Raw genomic sequence first — 21,449 nt, 5'->3', positions numbered from 1 at the left:
CCACAAACCTGTCCCAGCCCACAAACCTGTCCCAGCCCACAAACCTGTCCCAGCCCACAAACCTGTCCCAGCCCACAAACCTGTCCCAGCCCACAAACCTGTCCCAGCCCACAAACCTGTCCCAGCCCACAAACCTGTCCCAGCCCACAAACCTGTCCCAGCCCACAAACCTGTCCCAGCCCACAAACCTGTCCCAGCCCACAAACCTGTCCCAGCCCACAAACCTGTCCCAGCCCACAAACCTGTCCCAGCCCACAAACCTGTCCCAGCCCACAAACCTGTCCCAGCCCACAAACCTGTCCCAGCCCACAAACCTGTCCCAGCCCACAAACCTGTCCCAGCCCACAAACCTGTCCCAGCCCACAAACCTGTCCCAGCCCACAAACCTGTCCCAGGAAATTCGGGGTCTTTTTTCAGTTTATCCTAAAATAATATTGAACATTTAAAAAAGAAGTGTCAAGCAGAGAGGAACCCAAGGAATATTTCAGGCATTCTTTCCTACTCAGTTTTAACCTTGATCACACTTGTCATCAATGAGGTTTTCGATTCCTGAATATCCGAGATGTCGTCCACCTTCAAAAAAACCTGGCTTATCCTCAACTGCCATTAACTCAGCCCTTATCAGCATCTCTATTTCCCATGGACTCCTCCACTCCAAGATGCAACAAGGACAGGATTCTCATTCTCTTTAGAATGCAACATGCATTCTCCCCTTCCAGCATTTTGTCATCTGCACTCTCCACCTACAACATGGTCCCACCACCAGAACCCATTTTCCCCTCTGCTTTCTGCAGGGACCGTGCTCTCGAGGACTCCCCTGTCCATTTATCCCTTCCCACTAATCACCCATTTGGTACCTATGCTTGTGACCTCAAGAAATGCTACATGAGCTCACACCTCCTCCCTCTCCATTATTGGGGGGGGGGCAGGGCTCCACCAAACAGTCATTCTAAGTGAGGCAAACCTTCATTTATGCCTCTGCAGGGGTCATCGACTGCATTCAGTGCTCCCATTGTGACCTCCACTATATTGGCGATTTTGGATGCAGGCTGTGAGATTGTTTCATTGAGCACCTTTGCTTTGTCCACTGCATAACTGGGACTTCCAGTAGCCAACCATTTTAATTCCATACACCATTTCCACACCAACATGTCTATTCAGGGCCTCGTGCACTGCCCAACTAAGGTTACCCACAAATTGGAGGAACAACACCTGATATTCTGCCTGGGCACACTCCAACCAGACGGCATTACTAATGACTTCTCCAGTCTCTGTTAAAACCCTCCAGTGGGTTTCCCTCTTTCCCGATCTCAGTCTCTTTTCCTCCAGCTCTCAACCCCAATTTCTTACCTCTCCTTTCAGAGTACCCTCTTCCCCATCACCTCAGCATGTTTATCCTCCTACCTATATCGACTTGCAACCTCTTGCCTGTTGGCCTGTATTCCTCTCCCCACTGTAGTGCACCTCGAAAGAACCAAAGACTTGTTAATTCAAACCAAGGCTTTTATTAACTAGAAGACTGGAGCGTATCATGTGCAGGTCGACCAGTCCAGAATGACCTGGTCTGGCTAGGAGCAATCCTTTAAAACCTGCCAGTAGGTGTGGCTAGGCTCTCAGCCAATCACAGTCATCTTCCACTACCATCTGTACATATACACATTGGTGATAGAATCTGTACTATCACACCCACTATACCTTTTTATTCAGGCACCTGCCTGCTTTTTGCTCAAGCTCGAACCGTTGGTTACCCTTTATCTCTTGTAGATGCTACGTGGCCTGCTGACATTTTTGTGTATTGCAGTAAAATGATATTGCCTTTGCTCCCTTTCCAACCTCTCTGCCATTGTTGTGCTTTTGTTTGATGTCTGAATTGTTGTATTAAGTAGATGTCCACAGGTCTGCTGGTAAGACAACCTCTTTCAATAAACATGACAATAAACCTAAACTCTTCACTTATTAGGGATCAATACCATCATATCGTCCTTTCATATCCCCACTCTAGGTACATCTGTTTTTCGAATTGCTGCTAAAGATCTGGATGATGATCCACTTTTATATGGATTGGAGGGAGAATTAGCTGCAGTTTACTTTACGGTAAACGGCACCAGTGGTGACGTAACTATTAAAGAAACCATTGACCGAGAGGTTAGTGTTTTTTTTTCCCTAAATGATCAATTTAATACAAATGATTATGCAGCCACAATGTGTGAATGCAGAGAGGCGTACTTTTTGCACTTTGTACCTGGCGGGTTGTGTAGTGGACCATTCATTCATGGTGAAAGACCGTCCTGCCCTTGGCTTACTCATGCTGGGCTGAAGTTGGCCTTCACTGAAAGTCTCAAACAATTGATTCTAATCTACGTGTTATTCAACAGCTAAAAGTTTCCGAAAAACCTGTAACGCAACTGATTGCCCTCAGAGACAAGTGAGGAATACAAACGTGCTTTTAATAGCTTACACTCAATGACCTGTAGACACAATAGTCCTGGTGAATCTGAGTTAGGGCAGGAAAACCAGGGTTTATATTGGGGTAGGTGAGGGTGGAGCCAAGGGAGGAGCCAGCCATCTGAACAACACACACAGTGAATTCCACTTCACTGCACAACCAGTCAGTAAGAGTTTATTTGTCATTTTTAAAACAGTAAAACAACCATAAAAACAAGATTGTTTCTCCAGGAGAGGTGTAACTTAATAACATAATACTATGCACAAGAACATGGGGCCGCTGCAAGCAACTGCCGTACAGCCATCATGAACCATGGCCGCCATTTTGTCCCAGCCTCCCAATTACAATTTTAATCCTTACAAATTAATAGCATAACATTACATTAGACTTTAAACAAACTACCTCAAGAGAATGCACAAAAGTAACAGTGAATGGAACATGTTTATAGACTGAGACCAGTCCGTGGACACATTAACACAGGATATCAATGTCCATAAAGTGGCTTCTGGCTCAGCAGTTGCCATTTTCTCCTGTCCAGAGGCTGCTTCAGCCTTCCACTGCACTGCTGTCTGAGGTTTCCAACCACTATCGGGCTGCAGATGGTACCGAGTGTCCTCCAGCCTATTTTTCAGGTAAACTCCCACAGTCTACAGTTTCTCAGAGCCTTGGCCCTGGCACTGTCTGCTACTATGCCTTGCACTCCCAGCTGACATGCCCACCATAGGTGCCCAAGCCAGCATGCAGCCCACTGCTCCAGACCCTCGGACTACTTCCTCGACTCTTTGCCATTCTTCCAGCCTGACACGTCACCGCCAACAATGACGCAGATAGCCCTTTCAGTTGCATCCCACCTTGAGGCTGCCAGGCACTGCTCTGCTGATTTCAGCCCTGAGGTACCGGCGACTCCATCCTTCACCACCAACTCAGACTTCAACTGTGCTCACCATACCGCCATCACCACCACAGAGGGTTTTGTCCATGGACCACCAGGCCGCAACGAGCTCTCTGCCGCCATCACCAGCCATTCAAGTTGGACCTTGGTGGCTTTCAAGAGGTCTGCTTCCTTCATGATGCCTCTAGCATTACCTTTTCTGTTTCCTGTCATTCCAGAGTCCATCCTCAATCCATTCGAATGTTCCTTCATGGCACCTACTTGGGTAAATGTAACAGCCATGTCCAGAGTGGCTGCTGTGAGCTAGTCACACAACCATCTATTATTGCTTCATTCTTCTCCATCCTGTTTCATCAACAAGGACTAATTTCATTTCACTCCTGGCCTGTCCAAGCACTCAATCTGCAAACCATGCTACCAGATAGTATTTGGATTTTTTGGCTTATCAGATGGTTTATCAGGCATCTCAAAAAGAATTACCACATTTTCCTCCTTCATTTCCAATTGTGTTTGTTGAGGTGCAATACTTCACCTCCCAGAAACTCACTCAACACACTCAAATAACATTATGTTATTTCCTCTGTCTCAATGTAGCATTTATTTCCTGTGCCACTTAGCTAGATTGGGGCCAGTTTTCTGCCATTTTTTCTTTGCTCAAATTCAAAAATAAAATTCCTGCAACCAGCAGGTGCCTATTCCAACAAGTTGAACTTGGGTCTTAAAGGTGAAAGGTCAATAGTCATGTCCTCCTTCTTCATCACTCTTATCTTTAGCTCTGTCCTTGTTCTGAGGCTAAGTCACTGAGTGCATTCAGAGGCCAGCACATATTTTAAATTCAAGATTCATGATTCTTTGATTGTCATGTAAAATTAATACTGCAAAGATTTCCCATCGGCAGAAATTGCCTAGTGCCCCTCCCAGTCAGAGAAAGAGAGTCACTGAGTGTCCATTGATTCACCCCCACTGCTCCTGCAGCCACACAGTCTTCTTGCACCAGTTATCCAGATATTAATGGAGTCCAGTAAAATGGGGTTAGTCCAGAAAACTATGTTGGGGTACATTATCACCCATGTATTATTGAATGGCAGGGCAAACATGAATGGGAAATTACTCTACTTCTATATTTATTTCTTGTGCTCTTGTGTTTACAATATGTCAAACAAAGTCAAAGACCACTTTTCTGTCATTCAGCTTTTGACCTTGGTTCCAGCGAAACCCAAACCAAATCTCACAAGCAGATTATCAGTGAGGAAAGGAACCCAGTGACTCAGCAGTTGGTGTCTGAGTGGAGTTTGCACATTCTCTCTGGGAGCACATGGGCTTCCTCCAGGGGCTCCCAGAGAGGAATGTCCAACACCTTAAAGATGTGCTGTGCATTAGGTTAATTGGCTAATTTAGATTGGTTTGCAGGAGAATCTGAAGGGAGTTAGTAGGCATGTGAGAGGAAAAAAGTGATAGGGAAATAAGTGATGTTGAGAGCAAGATTGTTGTTCTGGTGCCAAGCAATAAGATACTCTTCCTCCATCCTCTATTCTGACTCAGTGTTTCCAGTTATTTGCATGTTGTCAATTAATTTATAGGTCGTGTTGTTGTTGAACTTGGTTATGAAAGCACGAGTGTATGGGGAATAGACTAGGGATCTAAGCACACAGCCCGAGGTGCTCGTGTTCAGTGTAGGTATGGTGATTTTTGCCAATCTGCACATATTGGCATCTGCTGATGAGAAATAAAGGATCCAATTTCATACCAATGAACAGAATCTAGCTCTCTGACTTGATCATAATTTTTGCTGATATGATGTTTAAAATCTAAACTGTCATCAATGAGTAGGTGTTCTTGAGGTCCAGGTGATCTAATATAGAGTGAAGGACCAGCAAAATGGAATCTGCTCTGAAACCTGCTTAAGCGAATCTCGGTCTTTCCTAAGAAAGGAGTTGATTTGCTTTATAACCAATTGCACAACAATTATTAGCAAAATGTTAGTTTATTCAATGTGTGCTTTTTCATCAAGATTAGCAAATGAAAATTTTTGATCAAGATGAATAGAGAGTGAACTACTCAGGATTCAGGTTAAAGTTATCCTATAGTCGTACAGCACAGAAATGGGCCCTTCTGTGCTGATCTATTGCTATGGTGATCTACACATTTTAGCAAGGACTTCACCAGTTTTTGGGAGAAAGCAAAGTGAAAGATTGAGGGACATGAACAGAAAAATTGAAGGGAAATTACTCTCGCTAAAAATGCTTTGGTAGCAATGAGGTGTTTCTGCGGCACTTTAATCCCCATCTCCTCTCAACTTGGCTTCCAGTAGATCAAGTGAAACATGATAGACTGCAGACACTGATTGTAGTAAACACACCAAATGCTGGAGGAACTCGGCTGGTCATTTCAACATCTATAGGAATCAAAAATGGCAATATATTTTGGTCTCCTATGGATGCTGAAAAGACCAGCTGAGTTCCTCCAGCATTTTTGGTGTGCTTATTCCAGTAGAACAGTGTTAAAATGCATCTTGAGTACTGGTGTCTCTTTTATTGCACTCATCACTGCCTTATCTATGGATAGCAATCTTGCCTTTAAAATGCAATACTCAAAAGAAACTTCAAATCCTATGAGTGGTCAACATTTTTTTGGAATATGGGATCTTTATCAATTTCAACAACTCGATAGAATCCCCATTTCATTCATTGTTTCTCTTAATGAAGACCGTGTGCCTCATGTCATCTTAAAATGATTATCTTAAAATAATATTCAAGTTGTACATTCAATTATCTCATAGATATATTGTTTGTGTTGGCTGAACATGAAACCATAAGAAAATCTCTAACAAAAATGTTACGTAACATCTCATAGCAAAGAGTTTGATCTTAATGCTTGATTGTAACAAATCACATATGGTAAAGTGTCGCAGGCAATAAATGTTAAACTTGAACACCTATTTAGCGTACACACAGCTGGTTCATTCAATGTTTAGAACTTGACTACTACTCCAAAATTTCAAGAGTTTAAAAAGTAAGGCTTCTGAGTCAAATCACACAGTGACAAAATTATATTTGACATTGACCTCAAAAGAAGCTGCCCACAAGACGTCAGCCAGTTCTAGGCTGCATACCTTCTGTTTCACAATGTCAGTTTAAATTTGAGACCTCCTGTATTGAATCCATATGACCTAATAACATGGCAAGTATCAGGTAAACTAAGCAACCAACCAGACTGAAGAATTCTTGAAGTGGCCCGGCAAGAGTTTATGTAAATTATGTCTTAATCATTGCAGTAAAATCAAAACAAAGAATGAGATGTGCACAAGAGATTAAGAAAGAAATTTAAAGAGCTTAAAAGAAATACCCATTCTCAAAAAAATCTGCAACCTTTTAATTTTATCCTGAAGGAATGAGACTCCAAAATAGCAAATTTATTTTTTCTGGGTCTGTTCACCACTAATTGTGACTTAATTCACCATTTAAAATTCCAGTCATCTAGAAATAAGGACATTTAACTTTGACTTGTGCAGCCTACCCATCTTGCATTTGGTTTAGAGATCCTATGGGTTTCAGTAAGACATTAAACAGATTGGCTGAACAATTGTTTTAAAACAAATAAAAGGGAAAATTGCTAATTAGTTTTTAAAAATGTACATGGGCAATTATTGACCAATTAATTTAGTTATTGGTGAGAAACTTTTATAAATAAGAATCATCGTAAAGATGTAATCCATTCAGAGATATCGGAATTTAACAATGGGAGACATTGCATTTGACAAATCTAATGGAAGACAATGTTGAGTGGAGATGATATGGTGAATGCTGAACATGTGCATTTTCAGAAGGTTTTAGTCAAAGTCTCATGTAAAAGGATGACTAGAAAAATTGACACCCACTGGCAGAATTTATCAGAAAGTGCCTTGGGACTGAAAGCAGAGTTGTTCAACCTGGATGCTATCCAGTTGTCAGCACTGGAAACATACCTAATTTTTGGGATACATTCATGACTTGGGTATGATATATTTCAAAATCCACTGATAACAAAAAAACCTAACAGGATAATAGTAGACCTGAAGGGTTGCATGGAAAAGTTGGAATGGAAGTGCACCTGTTGGATGAAAATTAATGCAGGGAACAAAGGAATGATGTATTTTGGCAAGATAACCAAACAGGCAATGTAGTAGAGTAAACAGTACCATTTTAAAGAGGGTACCAAGTGTAGATACACATAAGCCTTTGAAGCAAGCAGGAATGTGGAGAAAGTATCCTGCGTGTCATAAATGGAGTTCAGAGTAAAGGAGGCTGTGTTGAACCTTCATGAAACACTGTTTAGATCAAACACCAGGGCATTTCTCTGAATTCAGGAAACAATAAATTAAAAAGGGTGTAAATACCCTAGAGGAAGAACAGAAAAAAAAAAACTAAGTGCAGAGAAAGATGTGAGGAGCTTGGATAGGATAGATCAAAATCCTGATTTTGAAAAGGGAAAATTTTTTCCATATGTATTGAGATCCAGAAACCTATCAGGAAGACACTACTGAATGCATGGCAGATGCCAATTCATGCAAATCAAAAGGGAAAGCATTTGCAAGGCCACTGGGAAGGAATGGAGTGCTGTACAAATCACCTGTGCAGACCCACTGGGATGAATGATCTCCTGTGCCATTACAATTCAATGATTTATGACCCTGCAGTGTTATGAAAATTTGGAAATAGGATAATATCTTGGCAATTTATATAATGGCTCTATATTCTAGGTTGCTTTCAAGGAGAAGGATTCAAAATGAATGCCAATTTACATGAAATTGTTCGGATAGATCACATATTTGTCTGAAATTTCTCTTCACCTTTCAATGAAATCAACAACTTTACCAATAAAGAAACATAAATGCTCAGAATTTTACTGGATAATCCACTAACATGTTTATTGTTTTGTATGTTGTGAGATATAGAACATAAGACATGGAATACTACTGCACAATACAGGCCCTTGTTGCCCGCAATGTTGTGTCAACCTGTGGTGATACACCAATAGCCTACTGCAGGGGGCAACTTGTGTACCTGCTGAAGAGCACTGGAGGACAAGGCAACACCTGGCTAGCTGTCAATCGGCTGACCTGAATGGACCAAGCCCCACCCAGTCAGCTGCAAATCATCCTGTACCTTTCCCCCGATGGTGGCAGATTGAAACACCGCCTCATGTAGATGTCCTTGATGGAGTAAAGTCTTGTGCCTGTGATGTCGCAGGCTGAGTTAACAACCCTCTGGAGTTTATTCTTGTCCTGAGAGTTGCTGCCTCCATACCAGGCAGTGATGTAACCAGCTAGAAGACTCTCCATGGTACAACTGTAGAAGTTTATGAGAGTCTTTGGTGACATACCAAACTGCCTCAAATAGCTCACAATGTAAAGCCACTGGTGAGCCTTCTTTGTGATTGCATCAACATGGAGGCTCCAGGACAGATCCTTAGAGATGTTGAGAACCAGGAATTTGAAGTTCTTGACCATCTCCACTGTTGAACCCTTGATGAGGACTGGGTTGTGTCCACAATCTTCTCCTTGGTTGTGCTGATGTTGAGTGCAAAGTTGTTGTCATTAGACCATCCAATGAGCTGATCCATCTCCCTCCTACAGGATTCATCATTGACTTTTGCAGTAATTCTGCTGACAACTGTGGTGTCATAGGCAGACTTGTAGATACCATTGGAATTATGCTTGGCCACACACTCATGGGTGTATAACAAGTAGAGCAATGGGATAAGCATGCATCTTGGGGTGTGCCTGTGTTGATGATTAGTGAGGAGGCGACGTTGTTTCCAATTCATACTTACTGTGGTTTTATGATGAGAAAGTCAAGGATCCAGTTGCAGAGTGGGTTACAGAAGCTTCTTCCTTAATCTCCACATTATCCAGTACACAAGCCTTTTCTATTCTGACCTCACCCTGATCAAGGTCCTTTTCTCTTGTGAATACTGAAGCAAAGTATCCATTTAGGACCTTCCCAACCTCCTCTGTCTCCAAGCACATTTCTTCCTTTATGCTTTAGTGGCCCCACCTTCATTCTCATCATCCTTCTGTTCTTAACATATGCATGGAATGCCTTGGTGTTCTTCTTAATCCTATATACCAAGACCTCCTCATGCCCCCTTTGAGCTCACCTAAGTCCTTTCTTAAGCTCCTTCCTGGCTACTATATACTTCTCATGAGCCTTTCCTGCTTCCTGTATCTAATGTACGCTTCCTTCCTCTTGACCAGCTGACTCACCTGCTTTGTCAACCGCGGTTCCCTTTTCCTACCACCTTTTCCCTGTCCCAGTGGGACAAACCTATCCTGAACCCAACATGTGGTCCCTAAACTTTCTCCCTCCCTTGAACATCTGTTTCCAATTTATTCTTACTAGTTCCTGTCTCATCCCATCATAATTAGCCCTTCCCCAATTAAATACTTTCCCATTTTGTTTGCTTTTATCCTTATCCATAGCTATGCTAAAGCTCAGGGATTTGTGGTCACTCTCACCAAAATGCTCCCCCAGCAAGATCTTTGCCACCTGACAAGGTTCATTACCCAGAATTCGATCCAGTATGATCTCTTCTCTCATCGACTGGTCCACATACTGTGTCAAATATCCCTCCTAATCACATTTGACAAATTCAGCCCCATCTATCCCTCTTGCAGTCAGAAAGTGCCAGTCAATATTAGGGAAGTTAAAATCACCTATAACCAACCCTGTATTTTCTCCACTATTACAAAATCTGCCTGCTTATCTGCTTCTCGGTCTCCCAAAGGCTATTTGGGGGCCTATAGTCTAATCCTAGTACAGTGATTGCTCTCTTACTTTTTCTGACTTCCATCCACAGCGTCTCCATGGACACTCTCTCTGCAGTGTCTTCCCTTTCTACAGCTGTGATACTACCACTGACATGTTATGCTACTATCCCCACCCCACACTCTTACCTCCCATTCTATTCTTTGTAAAACACCTAAACCCCACATCAGCCTATCCTGCCCTTCCTCCAGCCAAGTCTCTGTAATGACCACATCATTGTCCCACGTACGGATCCATGCTCTAAGTTCATCCCCTTTATGCCTATACTCCTAGCATGTACATATGCACCAAGATTCTTTCTTGCTACAGCTGAACAGGTACTTTGCTAAAAAAATTGTTGAAAGTATATATGAGGATTTGCATTTGAATAGATACGAGATACTTTAACTTTAGACATACGAGTCCTATGTCCAACTTTAAATTGTAAAAGGCAATGATGAGCACATAAAGATGTAGTATTAACTATTTTAAAAATTAGATCCCAAACTTTGTCCATTAATGTAAGGTTTAAGTCCTGTTCCTAGGCATTTTTGATTTTAACTATAGGGGTTTGTCTCCCCACTAGCTTATCATAAATAATGGATATTAAACCAGTGCAAGAATGATGTAGCCTAAATATCACAACAGCAATGTTCGCGTCAGGTAGCCGAGGAAAATCCGATATCTGACATTTAAGAAAATGTCTAATTTGCAAATACCTGAAAAAAATGAGTATTCAGTAAGTTGAACATTTTAGAAAGCTGTTGAAATGATGCAAAACTATTATTAATGAAAAGATCTTTGAAATGTTCAATACCTAAACTAAACTAATCAGGAAAAACATGATCTTGTAAAGAAGGTTGGAAAAAGGTGATTAGATAAAATAGGGTTTGAAAGAGAAAAACCATAAAGTCCAAAATGTTTTCTAAACTGCACCCAAACGCATGTCTGACAATAGTATTATCAATTGATTTATTTAAAGCAAAGGGAAGTGAGGATCCAAGAAGTGCTGGAATGGAGACGTGATCCTTACTGTGATAAATGTAAAACAGAAGAGGCTTCTTTGATTTTGGACAAGTCCTAGCCTTGAAACATACTGGAGGAAGGTATTTCAAACTCCATCTTTAATTCTAAACATAAATTTAGAGCCTAATCCTCTGGTCCTCTTTTTGGAGTTACCTCCAATTAAATGTTGTACTTTGTCTTTTGGATCTCTCCTGGCTAGACATGCAATTTTGTTTAGATAGAAGGATGCTGCCCTGTCCACACATGCTCAATGGCTAAGGCACGTTATACCCTGCTTAAATTTAGAAAAGACACGTTATTCAATTAACAATTCAAATATTAGGTTTGAAGTGTTTTGGGGACCATTTTTGAATTAGTTTCATAATCTCTAGATTTAATATTATTTTAAAATTGTAATATTTTCCATTTTATTTCATTGTCAAAGTACATACACCTTGGTTTCGGGGGATACAGTTTAGAATCACACTGAATCACAATATAATTTTTTACTCTACTTGATGTAATTTTGAATTATGGTTGTGTCCTATGTGCTTTATAATTTTGTGAGTTGTCCAATTTGTCATTTATCATTAATATTATGCATTCCATAATTGTTTTGTATCTACATGCTCATATGTGAAAAATCAATAAAATAATTAAAAAGATTGTATATGTGAAATTAAAAGAAGTAATAAATACAAATGATAGATAATAAATATTCATAGTTACCATGGACAAAAAGTAATGTTACAATAGAGCAGAAAGTCATTTTTGTGGGGTCAAGAAGGTTTTGTGATAGGGGTTAGGAAGACCCATAGGAGAGGAATTATTCTTGAGCCTGTTGCTGGACATTGCGCTTTTGAATCTTCTTCCTGAAAGTAGCAGTGAGAAAGGGTTTTGACTGAGCTGACGGAGATCCTTTATGATGCTTTTGTGAGACCTGATGTCTTCAGTGGATGATAGATTGGATCCTCTGATGGACCTGGCTAGATTTGCTTCTTTCTGCAGTCTAAGGTGTTCCTGGGCATTCAAACTAGGTCATGATGTCAGTTTATTTCCACAATGCACCTTCAAAAGTTTCATAAGAGTACTCAACAACATTCCATATCTCCACAAACATTAGAATTTTGCATTTGTATTTAATTATTTTTATATATGTTGTGTTTTTTTTTGTCTGCATAACTGCCGTCTTTTTTGCAGGTCTATACAAATAAAAACGATTACTTTGGAATAACTATTACTGTTGACGATGAAATAAATGCATTGGTAGGTAACATCAACAGCAATCAGTTATGTCCAATTCACATTTTCCTTTCTGCCCAGTCTAGAATTCACTAACAAAGCTTTTGTTCCAAGCTGATAGAATATTATTTCAGTTGAGTGTTTATAATAATTCCACATCCAGCTTCCAGATGGCTAAATCTATAACAATGAGAGATTGACAGGTCCTCTTGAGAGGGACTCCTAGAAGTGCTTTCTCTTCGACATTCACATGGTTCCTTCCAGGAAAACTGATAAATTGATCATGGTCTGTCTTATTCTGAATATTTCTTTTAAGATTACTTCCCTTTGAATCATAGTGCATTTTGTTTCTTTTATGTTAAGAATAAAGTTGAAGAGCAGGAATGGAGAAATGATATCATTCAGCCAAGTGTTTGGTAAAACTGTCTTTTCACTCGGTTTCCTGTTTAGTTATGGCACCTCTTTCTGCACATGCAGGTGACAAAGACGCTGCATATTTACATTGAAGATGTTAATGACAATGCTCCGGTTTTTAAAGGGTTACCCTACCAAGCCGATGTCGCAGAGGTATCGAGCTTCACATGCCAGCTCTATCCCTTTCAGCTTTGAACTATGGTCAATTATATGCTGTCAAAACTGACATAATAATTGCAAAGGTGCTTCAAAAAACATGTTATTAAGAGGACCATTATTTTCTTTTGAAGCAGAATGAAAAAGTAGGAATGGAGATATTGAAAGTATTTGCTCACGACACTGATAGAGGCAATAATGAATCAGTAACCTATGAAATTCTAGAGGTAACTATTTATATACCTTAATATTAATTTCTCTATTTTATCAGATGGATTATTTTTAGATTGCCAAAAGGAAGTACGTTTGGTTGACATATCCTCTTAACATTTTTTTTTTGTTCAGTTAATTCCATCGGATAATGCCAAGTTATTTGAAATCTCCAAAAATGGCAGTGTTTTTCTGAAGGGTCAGCTGGATTTTGTAAGAGATAGTATTTATCAAATTCTTGTCAAGGCAGTGGTAAGTAATAATGGGGAAAATCACCCCAAAAATAATTAACAAGATTTATTTTGAAATATTTATTTACATTTTAAATCGGTAATTCCACAACAACCTCGGCGGAAATTGAATTCAATTTTGACAAGGAGAAAATAGAACTGATGGTCACTAGGTCTAAAATGGGTAACTTACAACATGCACAGTTCTGCTGAAAAACCAGTGGTAGCGTACAATTATGCATAGTTTCAGGAGAAATTGTTAAGATGCAGCTTGACCATTGTCTGTTGATTACATGTTGTTCCTTCTTTGGGTTCAAAGCAATTCCTGATTTTCCACCCCTCACATCCATCTTCTCCCCACATTGGACAGAGTTTGAAGATGCCTAGATTACAATTGCATATGTTCCTGGTTTTCTTTCCCCTATTTTAACCTTGGCATGATTTTGCACTAAATTCCTTGCTCTTTTATCAGATTTCTCAACAAATTAGACCATAGACTGTAAGACATAGGAGCAGAAAGGGGCTGTTCAGCCTATTTGCTCCACCATTCAATCCTGAGCTGATCTATTTTCCCACTCAGCCCTACCAGCCTTCTCCCCATAACCTTTGATTCCCTCGCTAATGAAGAATTTATCAATCTCTGTCTTAAATAGACTCAATGACCATGCCTCTACAACCACAGATTTACCATCCTTTGGCTGAAGAAATTCCAACGCATTTCTGTTCTAAGTGGACATCCTTCAATCCTGAAATTGTGCCCTTTTGTCCTAGACCAGTGGTTCTCAACCTTTTTCTGTCCACTTACATACCATCTTAAATAATCCCTTACTAACAACAAAGCACCTTTGGCATATATTCGACCTTTTTACACCTACTCTGTCCATGCCTTTCAACATTTGAAATGTTTCATTGAGATCCCCCTTCATTCCTCTAAATTCCAATGCCAAGAGCTATCAAATGCTCCTCACATGATAACCCTTTCATTCCCAGAATCATCGAGTGAACCAATTCTGAATCCTGTACAATGTCTGCACATCTTTTCATTTTTATTTTTGAATACTTTATTTTAATTTTGTGGAGAACTTGTATCAAGAAATAACCATTACTTAAATACATCAATTGAAATGGGAAACAAATCAATGGTGAAAGTTATCCATATCTCCAAACAATCCCATCCCTCATCCCGCTCCCCCTCCCCCAAAGAAAACCCCAAAATAAAAAGGAAAAGAAAAGGAAAATAGATGAGAAAAAAGAGAAGCAGAAAATCAGGAAAAAAGGAAAAGAGAAATAAATGTCAGGAATTGGTATTCAGTTCAGAGGATCTAATTCCTTTTCTTGCCTAGATCTCAATCAGGGGAAAGAACCAGGACATAGAACCCTAAATATTCAAGCCTACATTCTGCAAGTACGGCTGCCATACTTGCAGAAAAATATTCCTTAGATTACAAGTAATTTTCTCCAGGGGAACACAGCTATGCATTTCTGCATTCCATCGGGCTATATCCAGAAAGGAATCAGACTTCCAAGTAACTTTTCTTAACAATAGACATACTCAAATTTGCACAGAAAAATACTCTATTATTTCCAATCACTAAAGAATTTTGCTGTTTTCTAGCATTTTCTTAATATCATTTCTTTATCTCGGTAATGTAGACATCTAATTAAAATAGAGAGTGGCGTCTGTTCCAGAAATGGTTTCTTTCTGATAGTCCTATCAAGTTCTAGTCCATTCGGAAAATTTTCAGGACCGAAAATTTCAGGAATCCATCTTTGAAAAAAAACTGCACTTGGTTAGAACTTTAAAAATCTTCAGGCAGTCCAACAATGTTAACTATTTCTACGACTATGATTTTCCAATACATCAATTTTCTGTAAAAGTTCCTTCCTTTGAACTTACCAAGCATGAAAAGAATCTTCCATTTTATTGACTGTAACCTGCATCAAGATGATAACCTTGAATGTCTTCTTTAATTTTCTGAACTTTGCACCAATCTATATTTTACATTAATTGTAGAGGTCATACAATCCTGACATAAATCAGACCAGTTCTTGTTATTAATACTAATATTCAAATCTGATTCCCATCTTTGTTTTGATTTATATAACTTCCGCTTGGAGGTGCCCGACTGAACTAAGGAATACATTGCAGATGTAACCTTCCTTGTGTACCTCCTTCACATCAGAATCTCCATTTCACTACACTCTTGTAACATCATGGTCAGCGATGCACCATCAATAACTCCAAAAGCTGGAAGTTATGTAAAACTGATAGGCTTTTATTCAAAATAGAATGAAGGCACGATATGGTGGTCGACTATCTTGAGCTGGGGAGGGAACTGTGGAATAGTTACCTTTATTCAGAATCTTTGGGAGGGGCCACAGGTGCAGTTGGACAATGGGCAGGCCCAGACAGTTCAATATACAGACAGTGGTTTACCACACACACTCCTTGTTTCTAAAAGGAGTTCGGTGGGGTGAAGTGCATCCAATGTTATCATAAATTATGTCTTTCAGGTGGTTTGATCTGCGAATGTCATAGTGGCAGCATTGCTGCAGTGGGGTCCTGGACAGTCTGGGGAATCCTGTATGCAGTTATCGGGGTTGGTTTGGTGAATGCGTGGTGACAAGTCTAGCATGCCATCAAGAATGGCAAGATATTGATGTGGAGAATTGAACTTTTCACCCACAATTATGCTATCTTGTACCTGCCTGGGAAACTCATTGAGCCCCCAGATGCTCTATCCTGTGGAATGTGTGCCAGCGCACAAATAGACCGATTGCAAACCCTCCACAGTGACCTCTGCCACCCTGGAGTCACCAGGTTCTTCCACTTTATCAAAGTTGGGCCTAGGGTAACATGCCACAGCCCTGGTACATCATGGGTGATGATAGGTGAGGGGTTTTCAGTAATGGTCTACAGAACCCCTGATGGCACCAGATCCCTAACAGAGACTGTGTCCTCGTGCCCCTCAGGGTATACCACATAGGCATAGTGGGGACTGGCATGGAGGAGATGGATGCTTCAACCAATGGGCTGGACTTGTGGCTCCTTGTGTGCTTCTGGAGTAGGAATGGCCCTGGAGGTCAGCAGCATTCTGATGGAATATTTAGAGATGTTTTTTGGGAGATAAATTGGTAAAATTAGAGTAGATTAAAACAGATTTTATTTGAAATACTGAAGAATTCATATTCAGTGACTTTACAGAGAATGCTATGCACATTTCACAAGTAGGTACTAATTGAAATAATGTCATGAAATGAATGGACTGGAGTCAAGTTGTCTGTGTTGGACATTTTTGGAATAAGTGGAACAGAGAGGAACTCTATGGTAACCTGAAAGAAATAGGTTATCAGATGGAGAACCCTGATGGGGCAAGTTTCATCAGCAAGACATTAAGGTGGTACCTCAGTTGTGGAAATCCTGGAATAACACATCTATCTCTGCAAACCTACAAGAACCTTCCTGAGTGGTAAACATTTACCTTTCGAGCACAAAAGCCTGGCGAACTTTATACATGTTAAATTCTGTGCATACTATAAGAATTACCTGCAACCAGTGAACTTGGAAGAATGAGAAGTGAGATTGAACTGTCAACTAAAGAACCTTTCTTAAATTTACACACACATTAAAATTAGAAGGGGGTTAAGTTGGGTAGTTAAGTTAATAATGATAAGTTAAAGTTTGATTCTGTTTTCATGTTTAAAGATAATTAAAAACAACTTTTGTTTAAGTAACCATTTGTCGTGGTGAATATCTATTGCTGCTGGGTTTTGGGGTCCTTTGGGCTCGTAACAGCATGGTCCCTGTTGCAGACTTCCTAGGGAAGAAAAACATTCTTCCATGTGGAGTGGTATTGGTGGCAGTTCATTGGAGTGATCTGATGGAGATGAGTGCCTTAGGGAAGACACGTTGACAGCAGAAGAGTGGATGGTGATGCTTTCCACCTGCCTGTTCCCTCGGGGGTTGTAGCTGGTGGTTCTGCTCATGGCAGCTCATCATGTGGCCTTTTACTTGGATACCCATCATCGATCTGGCGAGCTGGTAATGCTATCTTGATCCAGCATGATGGAGGCCAATGTCAGGTCACTCCCTATAGCTGCTGTGGGGTGTTGTGTGTTCAGTCACAGGCATCTCCCATGGCTCACATGTGGCATTGTTGGGTCTTGAAGATGGTGGCCCCCACAGCTTGCATATGGTGCTGCTTGGTCTTGAAGCTGGCAGTGTCCAAGATGGCGGCCTACACGATCCACACACGGTGCTGCTGGGATAGGGTGACTTGGTCTTGCACACTTACACAAATGCCTTTTCTTCCCACAGTTGGAGCAGACCACGTCTTTTGCTGAGCAACACTTCCTCGGGTACTTGCTCAGGCCACAGAAGTAGCACTTCAGGTGTTCACAGAGTACAGTGGCCATGGTCGGATTGCTGGTGGGATGTGACATTAGTGGTGTTGATGTTGGATCGCTGGTGGTGCATGGCAGTGGTGGCATGTCCCAAGATGGCAGCGCCTGGGACAACCACAAGGCAGCCACATTGTCAGCCAAATAGGCTTCTATATTCTGGAGGGTCACCTCCAGCGTGCCTGCCAGTTCGACCCCTCTCTAAAAATTGAGCTCACCTTGCTCCAACAGTCTCTAACGGATGTAATTGGACCTGATGCCTGTGACATATGTGTCTCCAATCAGGTCCTCCGTGTTCTCCGTGGCCGTCATGACCTTGCAGTCACAGGTCCGTCCGAGAGTTCATAGAGCCTGGATATACTCAGCGCTCAATTCCCTGGGTCACTGTTTACAGGTGGCCAGGAGGTGTCCCGCATAGCCCTCGTTTACCTTCTTCAGGTACTGTCCTTTCAGAATGTCCATAGCCTCCGGGTACGATGCAGTGTCCCCGATCATTGAGTACACCAGGGGCCTGACATGGGGTGTAGTAGCTGCAGCTTGTTGTTTTCTGATTGAATGATGGCAGATGATGCCTGCAGGAACACTTCGAACCAATGCAGCCAGAGTTTGAAGCTGGTGGAGGCTTCAGGAGATTGAAGGTTGATTTCCAACTTTTCTGGCTTCAGTATCTGCTCCATTGTCAAAATTTATTGTGAATAAAATTGAGGAACCATCAATCACTCTAAAAAACTGAAAGTTATGTAAAACTGATAGGATTTTATTCAAAATACAATGGAGGGACATCCTTGCTGGTTGTCTGTCCTTAACTGGGGAGGGGGTTGTGGAACAGTTACCTTTATTCAGGAGCTACAGGTTCAGTCAGACAATGGACGTGCCCAGACAGTTAAATATACAAACAGATTGTCTGTCCTTAACTGGGGAGGGGGTTGTGGAACAGTTACCTTTATTCAGGAGCTACAGGTTCAGTCAGACAATGGACGTGCCCAGACAGTTAAATATACAAACAGAGGTTTACCAAAGTCTGTCCTAATTCATCTCTGAATAAAGGTCTTAATTGAAAGGAGGAAAAATTTGTGTTGTTAAGGATATTATATTTATTTTTTAACTGTACAAATGAAATTAGTTGTCCTTGCCGATAACAATCTTCCACATACCTTGTTAAAGAAATCAATCTATTTTGAGTCCAAGAATTTCTGGAGATATTTTTCCCTTTGTTCCAATTAAATTATTCAATTTGTATCAAATATTCAAGATATGCTTTGTTCAAGGTGCTTCTTTTGCACCAGAAATAGATTTAATATCCCATTTATATATGAGATCTTCTGCTACACTCTCTCTCTGACTTTGTGCAGTTCAATTTCCATCCAAGAAGACTTGACTCTTCCGTCAAAGAGGGAAGTGACAAATTTCATCTGGGCCGCCCAATAGTGATACTTAAAATTTGGGAGTTGCAACCCCCCCCCCCTCCCATTTCGAAGTTAATTTTTTTCATGGAGACTCTGGCTAACTTTTGGATCAGAACAGATAATGAGTTGAAAAAGAAAATGAACTACCTCGCCTTGCTTAAGAAAGCAGAAGATGATTGAAATAAATGGATAAATCTTATGATAACTTCGATTGGGTTAAAATGAATATATTCCCATCTGTACAGTACATCTTTCAGACTCTTCCAATGCCATAACCATAGAAGTTTTTTCAAAATTTGAATACATTCGTTAGGAAGTTTCTCCTCACATCTTTTCTTAAATGAGGACCCCCAAATCAAATTGAATAAAGAATGATTCTCAGCTTGATCTATTATAAAGAGTAAGTAAGAATCCCCTGCAAACTGGTTCCTTCGTGTTAAATAGCCAGCCTGGTATGGTTAAAAAGTTAAAGCTTGAATTCTTTCTTTTCACAGGATCAAGGCAAACCTGAAGCAAAATATTCAACTACAAGACTGATCATAAATGTGATTGACATCCCAAATAAGCCACCAGAGTATTTAAGCTCGGTGTACCAAGTTCGAATTCCAGAAAATTTGCCTGTGATATGTTGGCCAAGGATACAATTTATGACACTAATTTTTAAATGTTATTTTTCTATTAAATATCACCAATTAATATGAACATTTACATTTTTTTTATATTTTTTTATACATTTTTTTAATATTTAGAACACAGTTGTTATCACTGTAACAGCAATTGATGGAGATAGAGGTATTAACAACCCAATCACATACATCATTAATGGTACGTAATAAATGATCTACTTCATACTAATTCTATAAGAAATTATTGTATCATAAGTTCAGATACTATTTATTGTCATGTAATTAAAGAGAAATACTATAGTACATGAAATTGTATAGGAGGTGATTCTCCTGCGTACCTGCTGCTCTCATCCTTGGTGGGGTAACCATTGCAGTTTAGGGAGATGCTGTCGAGGAGCTACAATGAGCAAATACGTGGCTTTTTGCAGATAATGTCCACTGCAGCCACTGTATGCTGATGGGGATGAATATCTGAGGTAGTAGATGGACTTCTAATCAAGAAGCGTGCCTTGTCGGGGCAGAGCAGTCAGCGCAATGCTATTACAGCGCCAATGACTCGGGATCAAATCTGGAGCTGTCTGCAAGGAGCTTGTACATTCTCCCCATGTCTGTGTGGACTTCCTCTTGGTGATCAGGTTTCCTCCCACCCTCCGAAACGGATGGCGGTTGTAGGTTAATTGGGGTATTAGTCAGCTCTGGCTCCTGGGCTGGAAGGATCTGTAACCATGAATGAAAGCAGTTTGTCCTGATGCTGTTGAACTTTGTGAGTGTTATTGGAATTGTACTCATCCAGTCATATGGAAAGTATTTGATCACACTCCAGACTTTTGTGTTGTCGATGCTGAAAAGAACATAGTAAGCCCACCTTCTGACCTGCTCTTGCAACTATGATGTTGCTCCAAAAGAGGGTCTCAATTATGAATCGTCGATGGTGAGAACCTGGTACTAGTAATGACACCTTTTAATGATGTTCTGGAAGTTGCATCAGTGACTGCACTTCCTGAGAAAACTGAAGTGAGCAAGGCAACCAGCCACCATTATATCAGCCTTCAGAAGGAAGCTCTATAGAGAGCATCCTGCCCAGCTCCATCACAGTGTGCTATGGTTGCTGCGGAGCAATGCATCAGAGGTCAATCCACAGGACCATAAGAGGGACAAAGGGAATCACTGGAGTCTTCCTACCCCACACTGACACAATCTACTCAGATCATTGTCTGAAAATGGCACACAAAATCATTGAGGACCCTATTCACTATGCAAACAGCATCACCCATATGGGAAGAGTTACAGGAGTATCAGAGCCAATACCGGCAGGCTGAGAAACACCTTTTCACAGGCAGTGAGAATGCTGAATGACCAAAGGAACTGTTCATATTAACCATCTGAGACGCTCAAATTCACAAATCAATGTTTATTTATTTATTTATACTTGTCCAGCATGTATAATGTTTGTCTGTATGTGTGTTATATTTGCACCAAGGATCAAAGAATACTGTTTCATTGGCTTCTACTTGTGCAGTCAGGTAACAATAAACTTGACTTGAACTTGAACTTGGTCCTGAATGGGTCACTTCTCAATCTTCTCAGCAAGCATTCCCAGTCTTTTCACTTTTTCCTATCAGCAATTTTTAGTGAT

The 21,449-nt window shown here is 40.6% G+C and overlaps 1 protein-coding gene across 1 annotated transcript in view; it reads left to right on the top strand.

The window, feature by feature from the left end:
• The window catches only part of LOC138751475 (cadherin-related family member 2-like), a 195,237-nt gene that overhangs the window by 18,124 nt on the left and 155,664 nt on the right, over nucleotides 1–21,449 (top strand). Inside the window, 5 exon segments of the mRNA XM_069913802.1 lie at nucleotides 2,003–2,145; nucleotides 13,075–13,167; nucleotides 13,286–13,402; nucleotides 19,682–19,807; nucleotides 19,937–20,012. Of these exon segments, the coding sequence (XP_069769903.1) occupies nucleotides 2,003–2,145; nucleotides 13,075–13,167; nucleotides 13,286–13,402; nucleotides 19,682–19,807; nucleotides 19,937–20,012 (555 nt within the window).

Source organism: Narcine bancroftii, chromosome 1, assembly GCF_036971445.1.
Source record: "Narcine bancroftii isolate sNarBan1 chromosome 1, sNarBan1.hap1, whole genome shotgun sequence".
In the NCBI taxonomy this organism is placed as follows: Eukaryota; Metazoa; Chordata; class Chondrichthyes; order Torpediniformes; family Narcinidae; genus Narcine; species Narcine bancroftii.
Note: the sequence above shows the minus strand (reverse complement) of the source record. Positions and strands in the feature narration are given on the sequence as shown.